The sequence below is a fragment of the Syngnathus typhle genome, linkage group LG3, assembly GCF_033458585.1.
Source record: "Syngnathus typhle isolate RoL2023-S1 ecotype Sweden linkage group LG3, RoL_Styp_1.0, whole genome shotgun sequence".
Taxonomy (NCBI): Eukaryota; Metazoa; Chordata; class Actinopteri; order Syngnathiformes; family Syngnathidae; genus Syngnathus; species Syngnathus typhle.
Window position 1 is genome coordinate 8,234,418 of NC_083740.1, and position 21,073 is coordinate 8,255,490.

A 21,073-nucleotide genomic window follows, 5' to 3' on the forward strand; every position below is an offset into this window, starting at 1 on the left:
CTCATTTTTGGTCTATCATCTTTCCACATTAGACAGCAAAGGTACAATTGGTTCAATTTAGAAGAATTCATTGACAGTGTTCATTAACTGCAGTAATTTATCTTTATTTTTCGTTGACATATAGGGCTTGGCTGTTAAATTTCAAAACCAATTCTGTTGTTGTTCCAAACAATGTTAGAGAAAAAAAAATAGACACTTAATTGGGCAGTACCAATCGATATAATGAAGGCCAGATGGCCAATGAGAAATGATTATGTTCATCTGTTACTTGCAGCCATTGTATGCTACCCACGGCCTGAAATGGAAAGACAATTTATTTGTGTTAACTTTTAGTCAAGTGTTTACCTGACCAGTTCTTAATAATCTAAAAATGCTTGATTGAAAATATCCATCCTTCTGTTTTCTGAACTGCTCATCTTCGTGAGGGTTGCGGGGGTGCTGGAGCCTATCACAGTTGTGTTTGGGTTGTAGGTGGGGTACACCCTGAACTGGGATTTGAAAAGGATTCTTTGTCCTGTGGTCGAATCATTTATTGGTCGCCACATATTTAATAAACTGGGTGGGGCCTTTGTCATTTCACCCACAATGTAAGATTGTCATGCAATGGATTCTATACTTTGCTGTCAAACAAAACAAAAATACTCCACAGAGCAATGTAATTATTTTTCTTCTAAATAGGGAACAGTTACTTTCGTTTTATGGATGATGAAGTAGATACCTTCCTTGACTCCCAACAGGGAGCAACATATTCCATCAGATGTCTTTCAAGATGCAGTGAAAGGAATTGAGATGCCCTTGATACCTCCCAATATCAGTTAGACAAACCCAACGTCATTCAAGTTTGAAAAAAGGGAATGAACAGTTTTGAAGACCCACAAGAAAGCCCTTAGAGTACTAGATTAATCTCTCATTTGCCATTATCTATTGAAATACAAGAGCATCAGACCATAAACATTATAAACCAATTCCACTCTGTGAGGAGGGCATGACCTTTTTACTTAAACTTTAAATAATGCATTGTTTGACATTGAGCTAGTTTTGATGGGAAAAACGTTTCTGTCATTGTTGTGGCATCTCATACTTCATACTATAGGTCTCAACTTTGCCAAATGCCAGGGATATTTTATTTCTTTGCCAGCGCAAATACCAATATAGCAGACCGGTTTCTACCAAGCTGGAAGCATTTGTAACTTCTTTTAAATCAAAAGGACTAATGTAAGGCCAATAAGCCAAACTGAAGTCACTGAAATCATTTTGGAATAACAGGTTTCTATATTGAGATGTAAAAGCTACCTTGACCTTGTTTCAGTGAAGCTCACTTCCTTTGGGAAAAGCTTGTACTTCAAGTTGTTTTGTTTTAGTGATCATGCTCTATCCTTCATATTTTCAATCTGTCAGTGCCTCTCCCATTGAGTTTTAGATCTCTCACTGTTTTGTTTGTTTGCTCCCCTCAAATGTTCATTTGACCACTTTCTTTTATCCCTTCTCTTCTACATTTCACTCTCCATCTCTCCCAGCCAGTATGTTTAGCCAATATATCTGCAGTGACTGACAGCACATGAAAGACCCTTGCCTAATATGCACTCATTTAATCTTGTGGGTGAAGATAAAAAATAAATATACAGGAAAGTTGAGCACATGCAGGCAATCACTTTCAAATATGCATGTCAATACCACAGCCTTGTCAGCTCTTTACACAAACAAAAACTCTCAGCACACACACTTCACCATCTGTCTACATGCTGCCATGTGTACAGTGCACTGATGGATTGGCTAGAGGCATACACACACTGTCACATAAACAAACACACCCACAAACTGAAAGGGTTCCATGCATAAATCACATGCAGTTTTGTGTGCAGACAAGCTGAAACAAACCCACGCTATTCCTATTTGCACATAGTGCTTCCTCGCGGTGTGTCGAAAGGTCTCTTGAACATATTTTTGAGGATGACTATGTTTACTAACTCGCATATATTCACACTGTTACAGTGGAGGCACATTTTTGACGTATTGTGTTCCTCTTTCAACGCAGCACAGTCTTGACTCTTTGCTTTGCTGTCAACCTTAAAAAAAAAAAAAATCTCTAATGCAGTTTTGTAAACTCCTTTGCTAGTTTGATCCTAAGTAAAGTGGAACCACAGTTTATTCTGGAACGAAAAGATTTCTTTGGCTTTACCGTTATTTTTTTTTAAAAGGAATATATTCTAATAGGACTGGAATCACTCTGTCATAAAATTGGTAATTCATTTCACATTGGGAATCATTTACCTCCCATTGTTTAATTTGCTATGGGGGGACAATGCTGAATTAGCTAGTGTCGATGTAGGCGTATTGCACTAACATTTGCATTTTTTGTCATTTACTAGAGTAATGCCATCTGTCCAATAATGCCATGTTCAAGGACACACACACACAAACTAAGAAATCACTCCCCACAATGTTTTATTTCACCTGCCGTCCCTCTATGAACAAAACCTCTGTCACATTTCATGTCTAATTGAGTTATCTCCGGTGACCTATAAGGCCACAGAAGTTTATTTGTTTTGGAGCCCATTTGTTGAAAATTGCCCATTCCAAAATGACACGCATGTTATCCCACACCGTGACACAATCCACAAGTTACAGCAGGTCGAACATCTAGTTTAATGCCTTCCACAGGCAGGCACTGACTACTGTCTACTGTGTCTGCTGTGCTGCTTATTAATTCATTTCCACAAAGTCTTATGCACTTTAGTCAAGAACACAGAGTGCATCCTGCACAGACACACTATGCAGCTTCAAATTAACACAGACCAGCACACATCACCTAACATTAGCTCCAACACATCCATCAACAACATAGCCAGTCATATATTTTATACACTGCTTAGTATTCAGGTCATATCAGTCCTAGTCAGAGAAGTGACCGGGTTGTTGATGTGCATGGAATTTAAACTGCATAAGGAATCTTCTGTCACTCAATAATTTCTTTGTCATATTTTATTTTGGCTGTTTAGCATTCACTCGAAGTAGTCAGGTCTATTCTTAACTTAACCCTTAAATTTATGTGGAACACGGAAGCTCATGAGTGTATTGTATAGTGCATTATATAGCACTCTATACGCGTGTAAATCGTTCGTTTTGGGGGGTTCGTTTTTCCATCCATCAATAACTTTTTTCTTAGGATTTTGTTTTGATAGAAGCATCTCTTGAGCCTGTCTCTCTTTAAAATTTTCTTTAGCTCCTCGCCCTTAATTCTCCCATTTAATCTTTCTCACGCCTAAAGTTTCCAATTTGAAAAGATGTTTTGGTCTGTTGCACCGGCAATTAAGGATAATTAACAATAGCACCTTTCCACATTCAGTTCCTTTAAAAAATATCTGTCATTTCCATCAATAAATAAACGTGATTATAGAGGGAAAAAAAGTCAATTGCCCAGCAAGTCAAACTCATTTGTATTCATCGTAGCCACAGTGGCAGGTCAGTCATTATCGCCTCATCGTGTAATTGAGACAAGAGTGAGCTCAAATATTGACAGCAAAGTCATTCTCTGTACTGATGTCAATGCTTCTGTCCTTGTTGAAGACATTTTTAGAGATTTTTCTAATGTCAAATGAGAGTAAACAAGATTGTTTTTGTACCAGGTGCTTTAGACTCATCACTGTCACACTCAAATTTCCCACCAATCTATTCCATTGAGTTTATTACACACTCAATGTGTCGTACCATCCTAAAAATTTTAAGTCGTATTTTGACTTGACGCATTGTCATATCCTCAAACGTGATCCTTCATGCCAAAAATGTCCTTGAAAAACATACACTCTTCTTCTGTTATTATTATTATCCTGTGGCTGTTCTCACAAGCAAGCACTGACCACCATCACCCTCTCTCTGGTTGTAGGAAGGAATGGGCAATCTGCGAGTGACTAAAGAAGGGGTGAGACTGGAGGGGGTGTCTGAATTCCTTTTGCCGTTATACGTCAAAGAGATCCAGTCCCGAAGGGTAAGTGTGAAAACGTAAGGTTTTGCCTACAAGTGTAAAGTGCTTCTATCGCATGGTTTTAATTGTTTTCTTTAATGTTTAATGTAGGTTTTCTTAATTGTATAATACTAATATTTTCAAGTAGTTACAAGTCCATACACTTGCTCTGTTTGTGACATCATTGCAATTTCACGACATCACAAAGGTAGCACATATGAAAAGAAAGACTCAAATCAATTCTGGATCCCACCAGAGGAGCCCAGTACACGTACATGATTAATTTTTTGGGGTGAAGAACACTGGTGATGTTTTTTTATTTGGATTCTGTTTAATATAATTTGATCTCCACATCTGTCAAAAAAACAAATGCAACATCTTTCAAAAGACTTATACAGTTCAAGTACCGAATACTACACTATACAATTATGCTGCCAAAAAAGGCTACTAAATACAAATGAGACTTTCACACTCATTTCCTGACAAATGTATGTATTTAATTTTTAAAAACACTAAAGTAGTATAGTTGTAGTTCAACACAATTCAATCTAAGTCAAATTGTCATCGAAATGGTTGTGCTTACAGAGATATTGTTAATGAAATAAAACAGATTCTTATTTTGATTCTAAAAGCTGTGGGTTTTTTTCTTTTTTTAAATACAGTTTTTTTTATTTTCTAAATTTTTGATGAGCACTGAGTGTTGTTTCAGATTATCTGGAACCATATTGTTTGTGTTGTGTATATATTTTTTTTTTAGTTACCCCGTTTTTTCTTATCACATTGATACTACTAGCCTTATTTAGTTTACTTTGACTCGGTTTGTCAATGTAAATAATACATAGGTCATAAAAATGAATCTTAACGAAATATTCAGGCTTTCCCAAGAAGGTATCTATCCAAAGTGTGCGCCTGTGGATGCATGTGCGGGTTTTTGTATCGCACAACAACATGTTCTGACATTTGTTTCAAAATGCCTCCATCCATCAAACCCACCCAGAATTGTCATTGATGCTGCTAGTGAAGGCAACATAGACAATGGGTGCGCACTTAGCGCATCCTTGAAATGGGTAAGTGTGTAAAAGTGTGTGTTCGTGTTATTAGGGCAGCTACACGAATGACACAGGTTTTGTACATTTATAGTGCGATGGGACGGGAAAATAGAGGGAAAAGTAAAAAAGTTAAAAAAAGAATCAGTCTTTCAATCCAAACCTCTTCCCATTGCTCCAGCCATGAGATCATTGCAGCTCTAGGATATCATTACACCATTTATCCATTGCGCCGTTTATCGGTGCGAGTGGCTTCAGAAAAAGATGGAGCTGTGGAACATCGATTGGAGAGTTTGGAGGATGTAATTGAATTCGATGTCCTTTCAAAGAACCCAGACATTGGGTGTAAAAGACGTGGCAAAACTTGGCCGACTACTGCACTCAGTACGACAATGTGAATTTAATGTTTTGGTACTTGCTTGACATGCCTAAAAATGTTTTGGTGTGTATGTCGCCATCTTAAATATATGGTTGAATATTATAAAGTATCAACCTGCTTTTTAACAAGTTTTGTATATGATAAATGACAACTTTATAAGATAAATGAGAGGAATCAGTACCAGTTAAAGTTGTAAAACTATTCTAACCTAATTACTATGATGAATTCTTTGAATATTGATTGAATATTGTTTTCTATTTTCCGAATAGGCAGCAGATTATTTTGCTTCATGTACAGTAGATAAAGTGATGGATCATAAATATTAAACTTTTAGATTGTTAGCATGATATCCAGTCTCATCAGATGCTTGTCCAATTTCCTTACACAAAAGAGGCCGAGGTCAGTTTTGACCAAATCTAAATTGTATGTTCATGTACATGTCATATGTAGGTAAAAAAGAAACCAGAATTGACCTCCTGTATGATAATGACCTCATTTTCAGTATATGGACTGTCTCCTATTTGGACATTAACAGCTATCACAATTGACCATAAAGGATGCAGCGGTTGCACTGGTTAAGGGGAAACTTGCTGAATCGGAAGTATATGAAACTCCTGGAGGACCCAATAATCTACTTTATGAGAAGATATACTGAGAGATAGGCACTTAAAAGGCAGAAAGAAGGGGTGAAATGAAGATGACAAGCTGGGAAGAGATAGCTGCAGATAAATGAGTGACCACAAATCAATGACTGTACAATGGGTTGATGCCGCAAATCTAACTGAGATAGATTTTCTTTTTGCAAATGTTCACTCTATTTAAATGTAATGCCTGCAACACATTCTAAAAAAGCTGGGACAGTTTCATGTTGACTTTTTGTAGTATACGTGACTTCTCCTTTTAACAAAACTCAAAAAATGATTTGGAAACTGAGGTTAATTATTGTTGAAGCTTTGTTAGTGGAATTATTTCAATTTTCTTTTCCCAATCAAACCAATAACTGCTCATCCTGAAATTTCCTGTACACGTACCCTAACTATGCCTCAGCCTAAAATGATAAAAGGCCCTTTAACAGATCCGTTAGTGTGTAAATAAGAATCAACAGGTAAATTATTTTTATCTTCCTTGATAATGCAAAGTTACATAACAATGAACACTTAGGGAAAGCATTGTGTTGATATGGTATACTTGTCTTGTACATGTCCACTTAACCCAGAGATGTCAAATTGGATTCATTTCCATTGGGCATTCATGCATCCCTTTTACTAACAATCATACATTAATAATGACGCCTTAAAAGGAAGGAGATCTTTTATAACCTATAATAAGTTGAAAGCCGATATACGGTACAAATACTTACACAGTAATTCACACACGAGTCCGCGTGCACACAATCACACAATGGCTAACAGTGACAAGTCCACTCAGAGAACGGCATATTTCTCAGCGCGACACATGTAGGAATGTGATTCCTGAGTGGTGATGAAAGACAGGATAATAAAAGCATAATGAAGCAACCACTCCAAATGGGAAGAATGAAATGAATGAATACGGGTAAATGGTGGCGCCAATAGGAAGCATGTTTATTGCCTTTTACACAATTGCACATATTATTCCGAAAGCTAAGATCCACGGGACTGGTGCCAGGATCCGTGGATCTGGCCACAGGAGGAAAAATGGTGGATAATAACACAATACTAAATTGAAGATACCATCATGTTTGTCCGTGCCTTTTTCATTCGTTTGTTTTTTTAAAGTAATTCTGCTGTACTGCAACTCAAAAGCAATATCAGATTTTTACTGGTTAATGTTCATTAAAACTCTCTTTGTTTTTATTACTATTGGTTTTTTTTCCTTATTATTAACAGAAGGGTAGCAACAATTTTGTCCATGTGTGGATATTATTATGTCATGCTTGTGTTCTACACAGTGCACCTAATTTCCAATTCTGCTAGGAGGGACATTTTTCAATTACATTATCTTTAGACACCCAGTATGCAGGGAGATGACGACAGATATATGTACGTATGTAAGGTGAAACACATCAGCATGAGTGCAATTGGAACAGATGGCTTCTGTAAAAGAAGAGATGATATACTGGATTTACAATACTGTGCGAATGTTCTACGCCACCACTGTCCATGTAGTTCTAATTGACTTTTTATCTATCCCAGCTGACTTCAGGCGAAAGGCAACCTCAACTGGTTGCCAATCAGTTGCAGGGCACACATATACTGTCCAGCACAGAGACAGAATCCATTCACACCTTCACTGAGTGGGAAGTGAATCCATGCTGCCTGCAACAAAGGCAAATTTAGAGTACCACTTCGCCGTCAGTGACTATAAAGAGTGTATGTTCGTAAAAACTCCATCCTCCGAACCTTCACAGGAAAGTGCTGGGCACTGATTTGGTTGGTGTAGCTCGGACTGCACAGGAGTCACCACCCTTACATCAATACCAAACCCACATATCAAAATAAAAACAGGCTATAAAAAACTAGGTATGTATAAGGTTATACAGTACAATATATATTTTTATATAATACTATCAATCATTGTAACACTGGCACAGGCAGGAGCCTCTTGTGCAGAGCGCTGGAGTTGGGTGAGATGGCTCCAATGAGTCCAGGTGCAAGTTGGAAAATAATGTTCACATAGCCTAAATGAATAAAAAAAAAAAAAATCAAGACTGTTAAAAGGGCTGAGATGGGTCTTTTCAGCGAATAATTATATTTGAGTGCGGGTATTCTTTTTCATTTTATTATTTGGGGGATATGGCTCAGTGGTAGAGTGGTTGCCTCACAATCCAGATGTTGGGGGTTTAATCTTCATGCCAAAGTGTCCTTGAGCAAGACACAGAACCCCCAGTTGCTCCTAATGGCATGTCATCAGTAGGTGAATGGGATGTGAAGCGCTATACAAGTATAACCCATTTGCCATTATTTGAGGAAGGCACCGATGGTACTGTTTACCCTCCAATATAGTCCTGGAAATGCCCAACTGTTCACCAACTTCTGTCAATGAACAGATCAACAAACACAGGGAAGTCATACAGCACCACGTTTTTTTCACTTTCTTAAGAAATGAGCCTTGGCTGAGGCCTGCACTCTTCCGAGTGACATACATACTTGTTATATTCTGTCATTATACACCTGCTACTGTGACAAATGCAGTGACACCTTTGGCACTAAAGTGTGTATTTGTGTTGCATGAATGGAGAGCTAGGCAGAACTTTGAACCAAGAACAATGGTACTTTGGCCGGAAACTCGAATCAGCGGGCTGTTGGGAAGGCATTTAAAGGCACCGGTGAAGCTTTGGAAGTCCTGAAGCAAGGATGATGTGAACAGAGAATAAAGCTGTTCAGTTGCCAACATTTCTGCCAGCTTTGAGAAACTCATCTCAAACCAGCGCTTGGAGCCTCTCACAAAAGGCATGTGTTCTGTGACAATAACAGTTCGGGAGGAGGGAAATAGCTGGCAGGATCATTAAAGCTGCAGTCCTTGACCACTTTCAAGGTAAGAAGAGGAGAAATTGCTAAACTGGGAGATTCAGTCAGATAATAACACCAATTTTAAATGTGTATGTGCGAGTTATTCTCTATCTAGTTTGAGTCCTGTACTAGCTCTATTACCTTGTCTTTGCCCTCATTAGATCTTACAGATAAGTTTGAAAAGACATCCCTCAACCAATACAAAGATCTTGGTGGAGAGACAAATGAAGACATTTGATCAAATAGAACTGATTGCTGGAAGGTACGTACTAAGAAAGTGTTCCAAGTACAAAATCAAAAAATGATCACTTAAAGCACAGGTGTCAAACTCAAGGCCCGGGGGCCAGATACAACCCACCACATAATTTTATGTGGCCCACAAAGACAAATTGTGCATCAAATTTGTGTGTCATTACTAGAATTGCAAATTGTCCTCACATTTAATTATTATTATTTTTATTAAATATTTGACCAGTTTTTACTAGTCTGATTTGAAAACGAGTTACGTATTTGTCAGTTTGTTTTGTAGCTTTTACTGCATATAATATGAGGTGCTCATACATTTATTTGGGTTGACAGTCATAATGGCCCTCCGAAAGAAACTGACTACAATGGGGCCCACGAACAAAATGAGTTTGACACCCCTGACTTGAATAAGACTTAAGTGCTCTAGCACGGAGCGCCATAAGACGTGAGCAGACCATCACGAAATCCTTGACTCTCCCAATACTTGACCTGAACGTGTACAGTGGTCCTGTAGTAATTGCCCATCCTCGCTATACATTCACTAAGACAGACTCATGTCGCCAGGTCTGTAATTGTCCCCAAAGGGACCACATAACAACCTTAACTGACACAAGACACAACTTCAATGCTTTTCTTTGTTTGTTGCTTTTTATTAGACTTTTCTTCTATCAATGATCTACGACTATTTTTTCCCCTGCACAAACTCCACCTGTCTTATGTCTTTTGGTTTGAGTTTCAGGGTCCTTTCTCATCCATGTAGTCATACAGCCTCCCGAGAGACTGTCCTATTTACGTGGAGTCGACTGCCTGGATAAGGGCTTTGCTTTCTTGGGGGAAATCGCTGTCACAGACAGATCCGATGGGATAGATGTTAGTATGCTATGGAAGGAGGTAATTTATAAAAGTGTGTGTCTCTCTAGGGATGTAACACAATATGCTAAACATACAAAGATAGGTAAGATTGGAAAATTTTTCAAACTGTAATTAAAAGAACCTCGGCCCATGCAGTGTCCTGGAACAGATTGCTGTTGGATGATAGTGGCGAGATAACTTCATTTCTCCTTGTCAAGAATGGATTTATTATTCACTCTTTTTCCACTCTATACTTTTCAGTGTTCTTCCCTAGGGACATGAACTTGCTGAAACTTCTCCAACTCCGCCGCTCTAATTGAATGCTGGAGGTTTCTAATAGAAAAAATTAGGTGGCTCCCGTCTTGCCAGTCTCTATTGATTTTGACTTTGAAATATTGTCAACAATTTTAGGTAGATGTGAGCAGACAGATGCAGACCTCAGTTTAGGAGGACATTTTGGAGCTGTTAAAGTTGTTACACTGTGACCGTGTGGCTGTTATTGTGAGTTTGTTTGGCTTTAATCGTCCATTATCCGCACTTTCTCTCAGCGGAATTGCAGCAGGCTGACTATTTGTTTTAAAGTTATTTTAGTTGTCTTTTTTGGAACAGGAAATGTACAATATTTTCAAAGACCACAGGTCAAGCAACTCTGACTTTCACATGGTGTGTGTAATTTGTTTTGGCAGATTATTGTTTTTTGTTTCACTTTTTTAAAAGCCTATTCTTCCCTGTGTAGTGTGCATTGCCAATAAGCGTTATCTCGGAATATTATTTCGAAATTATTGATACAATTTGTCCCGTGGAAAGTGTCATGCTTCCTTTATTTACTTGCCTGTCAGTCACACACACACAGAGACAAATATGTATTCTCAGCTCGTTTCAAATCATGATAAAATATACCAAACAATGGTCCGATGAAACCAAGGTAGAACTTTGTGGCAAAAATTCCAACACCACCCTTATTGTGCGGTGGTTGATTTTCTACTTGTTCTACAGCAAGCTGCAAGTGCAAGTTGCGTTGAACCCATCAATTGGTACAAGACACAAACAACGGAAACAACAATAGAGGAGATCAAGGGCTTCCCGTATTTACTTTTCAGCATGTAGCAGTTGGCGGAGAGGAGAGTGGCAGCAGTTTCAAAATGGATTGTTGCAGTGAAGTGAAAACTGTTGAGTGTAATACCACAGCTTAGGTGCAGAAACATGGTAAACTAAAATTATCACGTGTGATTTTTGCCATATCTAACAGTGATTCCTTAAATGTTTACAATGAATGCCGTTTGACCATTAGAACCACCTTAATATCCAATCAGGTGGCTCTCATATCATACCTCTGCCACTCACAAAATCTAGGAGCACTAAATGATTGCAATTCAGGACGCTCTGTTAGATATAATATTGACTCTCATTCAAATCCAACATTTATTTAATAATTTGGCATGGCAGCACCATCTCTGTATTTAAATTTAGTCTCTGAGGGAAGCCTAAATTCTGTTAACCTTTTAATTAGATCCCATGAAATTATTCAATATATCAAGTCTTTCCTCCATCTGTTCAACAGATATACAATTTAATTAAATGAAACAGTGTGTCAACCTTGCACTCTTCACACGACGTTTTCTTTCTGCAACCTTAACACAGAAATTACCGTTTTTTCCGGACTATAAGCCACTACTTCATATATGAACAAAACAAGATTTTCCCCCAATTTTATCTGGTGCGGTTTATAATCAGGTGCATCTTATAGTCCGGAAAATACGGTACTACAATACACTGTGAGAATAAGCGAGATGTTGTCAGACGTCAAGAGGGCTGCTCCACGCAGATATCCGTGGATAGCTTGACAAATGTCCCAGGGTTTCCACATCCCCCACAACATTAAGAATTTATCAAACAAGACGGTGACTCTTCCACTCTTGATAAATTAAATATAAAGTTTAAAAAATTTGATTCCGACTCCAGGTTTGATTAAATAGGCTTTGTATAAAATATATTAAATATAGCTTTAAATAAATAAATACATAAATAAAATAGCCTTCATTATCTTTTAACAAGATTTTTTGGAATGTCACCAGAGTGGAAGCAATATTAGCCTTTCAGAGAGGAGAAAAAGAGATCAAGTGAAGAAGAATATTTATGGTCTGCTCCTGCCCGGCACAGTCTCAGAGGTCACTCACATCCTTCAATCACCATAAAAAAAATACTGTAATCTTAAATCTTGTCCGGAGAAAATGCTCTGACCTTGTTAATTCCAAGAATTGTGATTAATATGAGTGTCCGTGAAATAAGTGGCTTTCCAGAAATCTTCCACATTAAAGATTCTGGGAAATCAGATTGTGGAAAGGCAAAAGGATATTTATCATAAAAAGGGATACAAATCAATGACATATATCAATGACAATGAATTGACAAAATATAAAAAATGTACTTGTCTTTTCTCTTTTCTTCAACCCAAAGCACCCCAAACAATAAACCGTAGTATCCGTTGGTGAATAACATACCGTAGACACATACAGAAAGAATGGTTCAGATCTCCTGTTCTAATTTGATTCCCTTTACTTTAGTTTTCAAACTCCACATCTCCTCCGGGCCCCTATGTTGATGACTCTCTTCAGTCCACATCCTCACCTCCTCCAGTCATCCATCCAGCCGTACCACTGCAGACAGTCCAAGAGCACAAACATTTTAGTTGAACCACATGGGTCTCTTACAAAAACGCTGCGCATTTAGGCGCAAAAAACAAGATCCCTGTGGTCATAACGCGGTAACGGCCAAATAGTGCCGACATTTCCCTCATTGGAAATGGTAATAATGCAAGCATGCGCTGCCGAAATAGTATAACCATCAAGCACTGTTATTCTCCTTTAATAAATGTCATGGCCAAGTATGCTACAACACGCAATAATGGGTCCACATGACATACAGTAAACATTAAATGACAAAGAAGGTGGGAAATACAAATTAAAGTGAAAACAAAACTAACACCACTCAAAGGTATCATCTTTGATGGATTGTGAAGGGGACGGGGCCATATTACTACCCAGAAAGAGGCATTACAAGAGTAGTTTTTTACTCATTTCTCAAAACAAATTGATATAATTAAAAATGCAAGCTAATAAAATGTTTCTGATCAAAGAATAGGCAAAAAGAGATAATATAATAAGGGAAACAATGGGCCATCATCGCTGGTCCCTTCCTTTAATATATATTTACCTGTGCAGTCTTCTGTGGAATATGTATCTTTCAAGGTTACATTCATTTCATCAACTTGTATTTAGCTAATTGTTGTGTTTAATTATGTAAAAAAAATGTTCACTGAGGCTTGAGAAAAGTTGATTGAAAAGAATGTCTCACTCCAAGGATGCGGTCTGTCCTCAGTTTAAAAGGTTGTACTCTGTCCTCTGTTGACTTCTGTGCAGTTTCTGATACCCTTAATTTCTTGTATTGCAAACTCTTTTGAGTATTAAACTCCCTACCAAACTATAATGGGTTTGTGACCTGCTGTTCTACTGCGAAAAAATGCAGTGATGTACAGTAGCTGTAATATTAGGAAAATAATATTCAACACTAGACAGATCCACTATAAAATATTTTTAGTCGTTATCTCTTTATGTCCTTCCCTTATGTTGATGCAGATTATATTCATTGCTTTGTATTATTTTCACACCATCTCTCATTATCCTATGTGATTTGTTAGCTACTGTAGACTAATACTGCAATACTTTGACGGACTGTTCAATCTGTCGACTCTACAGAACTGCAGCTAAATCCTATATTTTTGTATAAACCAGATTTTATTTTTAATTTCTAGCGTGTTCATACGGGCTAAGGGATTGAAATTTGCTCATATCTATTTTCATGCAAATGATGGCCATCACAGAACCACTTTTGTTGTTGTCTCTTACTTGTAAACCACCCTCCAACAATTACGGTGGTAACGACTCTGTGATTTCATCTGCAGGGATGCCAATGTCAAGAAATCTAACGGAGCACATGAATCAGCCTAAGAATATTGAAGATGTGGGGATGTAAAATGCCCAGGCCGATGTTTATTGACAACCTGAGATGGGAGATTAAATACAAATGAAGCAACTGCTGCACCAAATGTTGCTGGGATACAATTTTAATAACAAAACAAGTTTAAAAAAAAACATCTCGATTAGTTTTGTGCAATGCAATACTAGTTGAACCAATTGGTGTACCTAGTAAATGTGACTTGTTTTAAAAATAACTATCTGATGAAAAGAATGTGACATTAAAAGAAATCCCATGAACTGCACATTGCTGTAGAGCAGGTTCTTAAACTGGTTACTTTTTTGAAGACCGGTAGAAAGTCAGTATCTGCTTCCTGCCCACATTTCATGTGAGCTGTTTCCACAAAGATACAGACTACATATAGTACGTAGTTCAATTATTAATTTAACCACATGATTGTGACTTGCAAGCAAATTAAATTAACACGATTGCCTTCATTGTAAATTATCTGCTTCCAGCATATTTTTCATAATCCAATGTAGCGGGCTTTTGTGCCTATTATGTTTACTGGTCCAATACAAACTAAATGGAGAAATCGCCTTACGTAGAAATACTGTTGAATGACAGTACGAATAGCACATGGAGATAAGCATTATAAAATGAGTTTCTATTGGTTGTTGGATAGATATTCATTACCGGACCAGCAGCAAGATACAAATTTAGGTCAAAAGGTCATTTTTTCCCCCGCATCGATAATAACTTATTTACATGATGGGACAATCCGGTCCTTGTTGCCACTGAGTTATTTCATTCATGACTTCTATACCAAGTGCACAATTGTGCATGTTACTGATACTTTATTCAGCTTAGGTGCAGGTATATGAAATATATGCAGTGTAAATAAAAACAAATCCCCTTTGGGTGGGTATTCATTTCTATCCGTTCTGGCTTCGATCTCTGAAGCAAAGAAATCACAGTCATGCCAATGGAATAACAATATTGAAGATGTATTGCAATGAGATATCAACCAATCAATGAGCAGTAGCGTCTATGTGTGTGTGTGTGTCATCACCTGTACCCAAGCATCACCTTCAAATTAACGCCTAGTACTCACTTACCCCCGGTACTGTTTGAAGAAATACATGCTGTACTGAAATAGTAATGGTAGTTGGTTGATCTGTGATGGTTTGAGGGAAGAGGTGACCCTGATGGAATGTTCTGAGACCGTTATGCCAAATTAATACCATAATTGCCCACAGCACTTCTTACATATTGTTGATCCTTTTTTGTATTCACTGTGTGAACAGGACTCCACATGCACCTAACCTTTTGCTGACCTCGTCCCATAGTTTGTCACTCACTTTTTTAGACTTCAGCAATGAATATATAAAGTCAAAACAAAGAATCGGAGAAATTGCAACTCGTCTTCAACAATTTTAGTTTTTTTCATAGTTATTATAAGGAGGTATTATGTCCTGGATTGCCTGATATAAAAAGGTAATGTGAGATCCAACACAATGACACAGAAAATCATAATGCTTCCAGTAGAGCAAGTGCTTTGAGCTTTGACAGCTTAAATGTAAGCTCAAATGTTCTCCATGAGCATTGATTTTTAAGTATAGATACAGACCATTTAACACACGTCTGCTGTCATAACACAGCCTAAGAGTTGATTTTGTCAGTGATTCATCAAATGGCTGTCAACCCTATTTTATATCACTGTCTCTACTACTATTGCCGAGGTTCAACTTTTCGCATGGAAACATCTTAAAGGATTAGCGACTGTCATAAAGATGTACCCTCCACATCAAATATATATGAATATTAATTTCTGCTGCAGACCGAAAGCATTTGGTTTGACTCCCTCGCTAGATTTATTTTATTTCATCCTCCAAATTTCTGATGAGCAGTTGTCTATCTATTTCAATTTATTTTCCATGAGATGCTCTGTGGTGATGCTTCTTTTTCCATAGAGGTTTGCATTTTTCATTTCTGAGACAAACACCTTGTTGTTTATCTCCTGTTTTTCCTGCATTGTGGACTTGTTGGTCTTTTATCCTTATGCATCTTCATCTGTAGTTCAAGATGTTGCGTAAAAGCAAATGGCCCCTGCTTCTCGTTGCTTCTTCCTCCCTAGACTTTCCATTTATTGCAAACTACAGTAGAATCTCAATGAACCTCATCCTACTTATGAGAACAGATGAACTGTTAACCACTGTCGTCAATTTAAACTTTTCCAAATTAGGGCCTTAATTATCAAATAAATCCTGAGAATACACCTTTTAAATGGTCTTTAAAATGTCACATTATTGTTCGAATGAGACAGACCAGCTGACATTGAATAAAAATCAGATTGTATGGTGATAAGCAATGTTAAAATTGTTTTCAAAACTTTGTACAGTTTAAAATATTTTTAGGATGTGACAGACAGAGATTGGGAAATTAGTTTGACAGGGCATCTGAACTTCGGAATTGTAAATACTTTTTCCTATTGGGTATTAAGCATGTGGGAATGTTTCTCTCTACTTCTGCAGTTATATGGCCATTGGGTACCAAAATAAGACATTAGTGCTACCCGACAACAAGCCCATTACTTATTTAATAGTGCTTGCAAATTTAGCTGAATAAATAAAAGAGGAATAGAGGGACACCGCAGGCTGTTTAATCACTCACTGTTTGATTGGTATTCTGTTTTTTAAGTCTAACTACAGCGAGAACTATGTAGCTACAAGTCCAAACAGATCAATTTAAACCAGCCTCCCTGCCTGTCTCGATTCACCCAACTCATTTATTACTTGTTGTTACATTATTTAGAACACAAGCAGATGTGATTGGAGCGGGAGAGATGGGCTTTGAAAAACATTGGGTGCAACGATTCTTTTAAAGATAAATTATGCAATTAAAGGCATCACTGCAGGTTGTGGTAGAATCTGAACTTAGACTGGCATTAATTGCAATATTTGTCAAGCATGTTTTCTAGAGAAGCACAGTGGACAATGAGTTGGCATGAATCACAGTTCTATGGAAGTTTTTTTTTTTTTTCATGCTTATGGAAATAATGGTAACGTAATTCAAGTACCATCAAATGTGTCACTTGATTACTTTTAAATAGTTTTAGACTACTTTGATACCAAATATGCCTTAAAAAGGGAGTCAGAAGAAGAGCCTAAGAGATCAAGAGGATGCAGATATTGATCTGCAGTCAAACCTTTTTTCCATGACGTCCTATTGTAATATGTGGCGACAGCTTTTGGGAAATGAGACAACAAAGCCTTCCAAAAAAAACACTTAATACCTTGCTTCCATATCCAACCTCTTATCTTCGTGAACTAAAGTACAGAGTAGACTGGACATAGATATTATAAGAGATGTCCTTGTCTGTCATTACCCCAAGATGGGATATTGAAGAAAACCAGTCTCAGTTCTTCCAATAATCACGACAGTCATTCACCATAATGGCAAAATTAATCAAGGCTTGACGACAAATAAGCATGTGGATAAACATGTAGCTTACACACAACACAACCAAGTGCGTCTGCTTAGAACCAGGAAGCATTCTAGCAGTGAGTGTGACGGACAGGCTGAATGCTGTTATTGGGCTCATCTGTACTCGTGCCCTGAGGCTATGACGATGAACCTACACTCCACATCTCACTGTTCATGCGCTAATTACAGTAAGTGCCTGAGGCCCCTAGCCTTATGCCTGCAACTATAATCAATGTCAAATCAAATTATTAACTGAGCTGATGTTATGGTAGCTCACAAGTGCTTGTAACATTTTTATGTTAATACTGCTTTTCTTCTTTCGTGTAAACAACAAGGAAGGATAATGAGGGAGAGGTGAGTGAGAAGAAAACAATAAAAAGTGAAGTAAGCATGGAAAAAATATATATTTTTATTGTAATTCAGTCTCTCCCATTTCCACACTTGGCAATGCATTTATAAACACACAAAAATACGGGTCATAATGTGTAAGTGTGAGAATGCCACCTTGGAAGCGAGTCTGTGAAATTGCTTCTTCCTGACATTTTCCACAATGCTGCATTCAAGAATGACGGTGGAAGAACATATCCAATTCGGAACATACAGTGAGAATTCTGAGCTCAAACGAGCAACAAAATGGACAAGACGAGAAGCCACAATGTGTGGCGATTATGCAAAGAGGCCTGATAATAAATCATTCATAGCAGTAAACTATTCCCAGGCAAAAATATTTTTGTTAAATGATATTGTATTCACCAATTATTGTATGTTTGTGAAGTATTCACTAGCAGCCTCTGTTCACTATCCAAACAGGCAAATATTTTCAACTGTACTCCACAAACAAGGAAGCTCTGATTATGATTCTGATCCTTTGAGTTAGGTGTATTGGAGCAAAACCTCTAAACATGCAAAATGCATGAATAACAGTACTATTTAGCAGATTGATTAAAAAAAGATTTAAATAATGTTAAATTATGCAAATGATGAATGGGAATCTTGCAAAAACACAATCATGCATTTAAGTGCAATGTAGATTGGTACTGTGATGTTATCGTTTCTTCACAGTTATTCATGACGACCGTATAATGGAGTAGTATGACAAGTAACAATTCATAAAATGAGGAAAACTTGCAGTAGGCTAAATAAAGTAATGACACACATCTACTAAACAATATGCGAGTGCAGGCAAGCGGGGGTCAGGAAAGGGGTTGGTCAATTTTATCATGGAATGCTTCCAACTTTGTAGGAACAGTTTAGCGATGGCCTTTTATGTTCCAGCAAGACAGCATGTGCCCCAGTGCACAAAGCAAGAGCCATAAAAGCATGCTTGGATGACTTTCATTTGGAAGAACTTGACTGAACAACCTCATCAAACACCTTTGGGATGAACCAGAGTACAGATTGTGATCCAGGTCCTCTCTCAGGACCAACAATATCAATGACCTCTGACCTCACAAATGCGCTATTAAATTCCCACAGACACACATGCCAACAACATTTGGTAGAAATTTTCCCAGAAGAGTGGAAGCAATTATGGCTGCAAAGAGGTGGACCAATTCCGCAATAATTACTTTGGAAACGCCGTTAACTTCAGGTGTTTAACATGTTAGTTTTATATTCCACTCCATATGTTAGTTAGTGCATGTCAGGTAATGTGTTTATGTTTATATTATAGTACTTTCTTCTGCCATATTTTATCGCATGTCTCAAAATCAAATGTTCATTTACATCTTTTTGGTAAGCCCATTGTTATATGGAAACCAAGCTCCACCTGTATAAATAAAGTTGTATTTTATTGTTTATCTGGTGAGTACTTTTGCTTTATAGTACCGGCATTAAAAAATGTTTCAAATAAAACATTACATTCTTAAAAAATAAAAACGCTGCATACATATTACTATTGATAAAACTGGAGATGAAATGTTGGATGGAGGTGTGAGGGTTTTCAATGTATTTTCAAACATTTTTGCAAAAAAAAAGCAATGGGAGAGTTTGTGCGTGAATTTGTGCATGTGCGTACATGCGTGTGTTTGGTTGTAGCTGCTGTAGGATATTTCTGTCTTGAATCATAATATAAAACCCAACCTCTTATCACCACATGTTTTATGAAGAAATGCTGCAGGTTCGTCTGATAGTCTATACTTGTGTTTTTTAATCAGTGCTCTTTTACTCGAAAGGATTGTTTGTCAACATGGCATTGGATTGTGTCGAGGTTTATCTGAGGCAGACTCATCTATATTCATTGTGAAGCTGAGCTAAAAGTGCCCCAGATCTGTTGACAGTCAGATTCTTTGAGTCTTTGTGATTCCTCAAATTGCTTCTACTATCAATGACAAGAAAATGTGGGATTTATTTGTTTTATAGATTTTTTTTCTCGTTTCAAAGGTTGGTATGGTCTTACATTTGTGTTCACGATAATAGCAGCGTGAAAAGAGCTGATTAAAGCAAAAAGATTGGTCTGTATTACTTCAAGACGTGTATGTAAAGCCACCCCGACCGAGTTCCATTGCTGGAAAAAGGATGAAATGTTCTGAAGAGGTGACAATTTGTCAAAAACATCAGCCTGAAGAGAAATGGGGCTACATTTTATGAACCGATGAAAGCATGATTTTTCTTTTTGGGTCTCAGGCCATGCTTTTCACCCCCCCCCCCCCCCCCAAATGTAAGATAGTGACGCATGATGGCACAAACATGATACAAGGGACGCTTCCCATATTATGGTGTCAAGCCTTTTTGTTACATTGCAGGGACCATGGATCAGAAAGTCATGTTGACTTATGTCAACGAGAAAACGCCCTTGGAATGGATGCTCCAACAAGAATTCCAAATAAATAAAAAGCAAGCAGATCAGCTTGATTAAGATGGAATGCCCAGACCAATGCCTAAACCGTAATCCAATGTTATACTTACTTACTTGGGGTTACATAAAACAAATTGCTGTTCCTGGGGCAAAACTAAGAAAAGAAGAGAAAGTGAGGAACTTACACTCAACTTTATATCTAGAGCACTTTAAAGCAATGTATGTCGGAATTAAGTCATACAACAACAAACACGGGTAAAATAGAGAACAAAGACAGTAAAAAAAAAAAAGAAAGTCTCATGCTGAGAACTCTAAAATGTACATGGAGCCAATGAAAGGGACATCAGAGTAGTCGTTATGTACCCCCTCTTACGAGTTCTAGGAGGTGTGCTGCAGCACTTTGAACCAACTGGAGATACTTGATGAAAGTCTGATTGACTCCAAACTAACCCTAACCTTAACCCAGTGGAAGTAAACATAACAAGCACAGGCCATGGCCATTGCGTCCCTGATTTGTAGTGATGATATATTGGTATACATGTTCCTGTAATGATAAGGGCTATAAAAATCATAACTGATACCTGACATTTTAAAGGCATTAATTGCAGCTACCTCATTTTCCAATACAGTAGATTTAATTATGGTGACTCTATCCTCGTATTCGTCATATTGTTCGGTGTCAACCAGGTGTTGCATAAATAGCAATTAGCTTCTGCTTAATATTCATTATTTACAACTACAATTTCCATTCATTTGCATATGGTTGCTTAATGAAATAAGACTTTCCATATACAGTCATGGTTTTAGATGACTGAGCAATGCACTTAGTGAATGGCATCA

The 21,073-nt window shown here is 37.5% G+C and overlaps 1 protein-coding gene across 7 annotated transcripts in view; it reads left to right on the top strand.

Annotated features, from left to right (window-relative positions):
• Positions 1–21,073, top strand: part of LOC133151956 (zeta-sarcoglycan) — a 159,523-nt gene that overhangs the window by 105,346 nt on the left and 33,104 nt on the right. For all 7 annotated transcript variants that reach the window (XM_061275404.1, XM_061275402.1, XM_061275403.1 and 4 more), the window contains one exon: positions 3,884–3,985. In XM_061275404.1, coding sequence (XP_061131388.1) covers positions 3,884–3,985 — 102 coding nt within the window. The remainder of the gene's footprint in view (positions 1–3,883; positions 3,986–21,073) is intronic.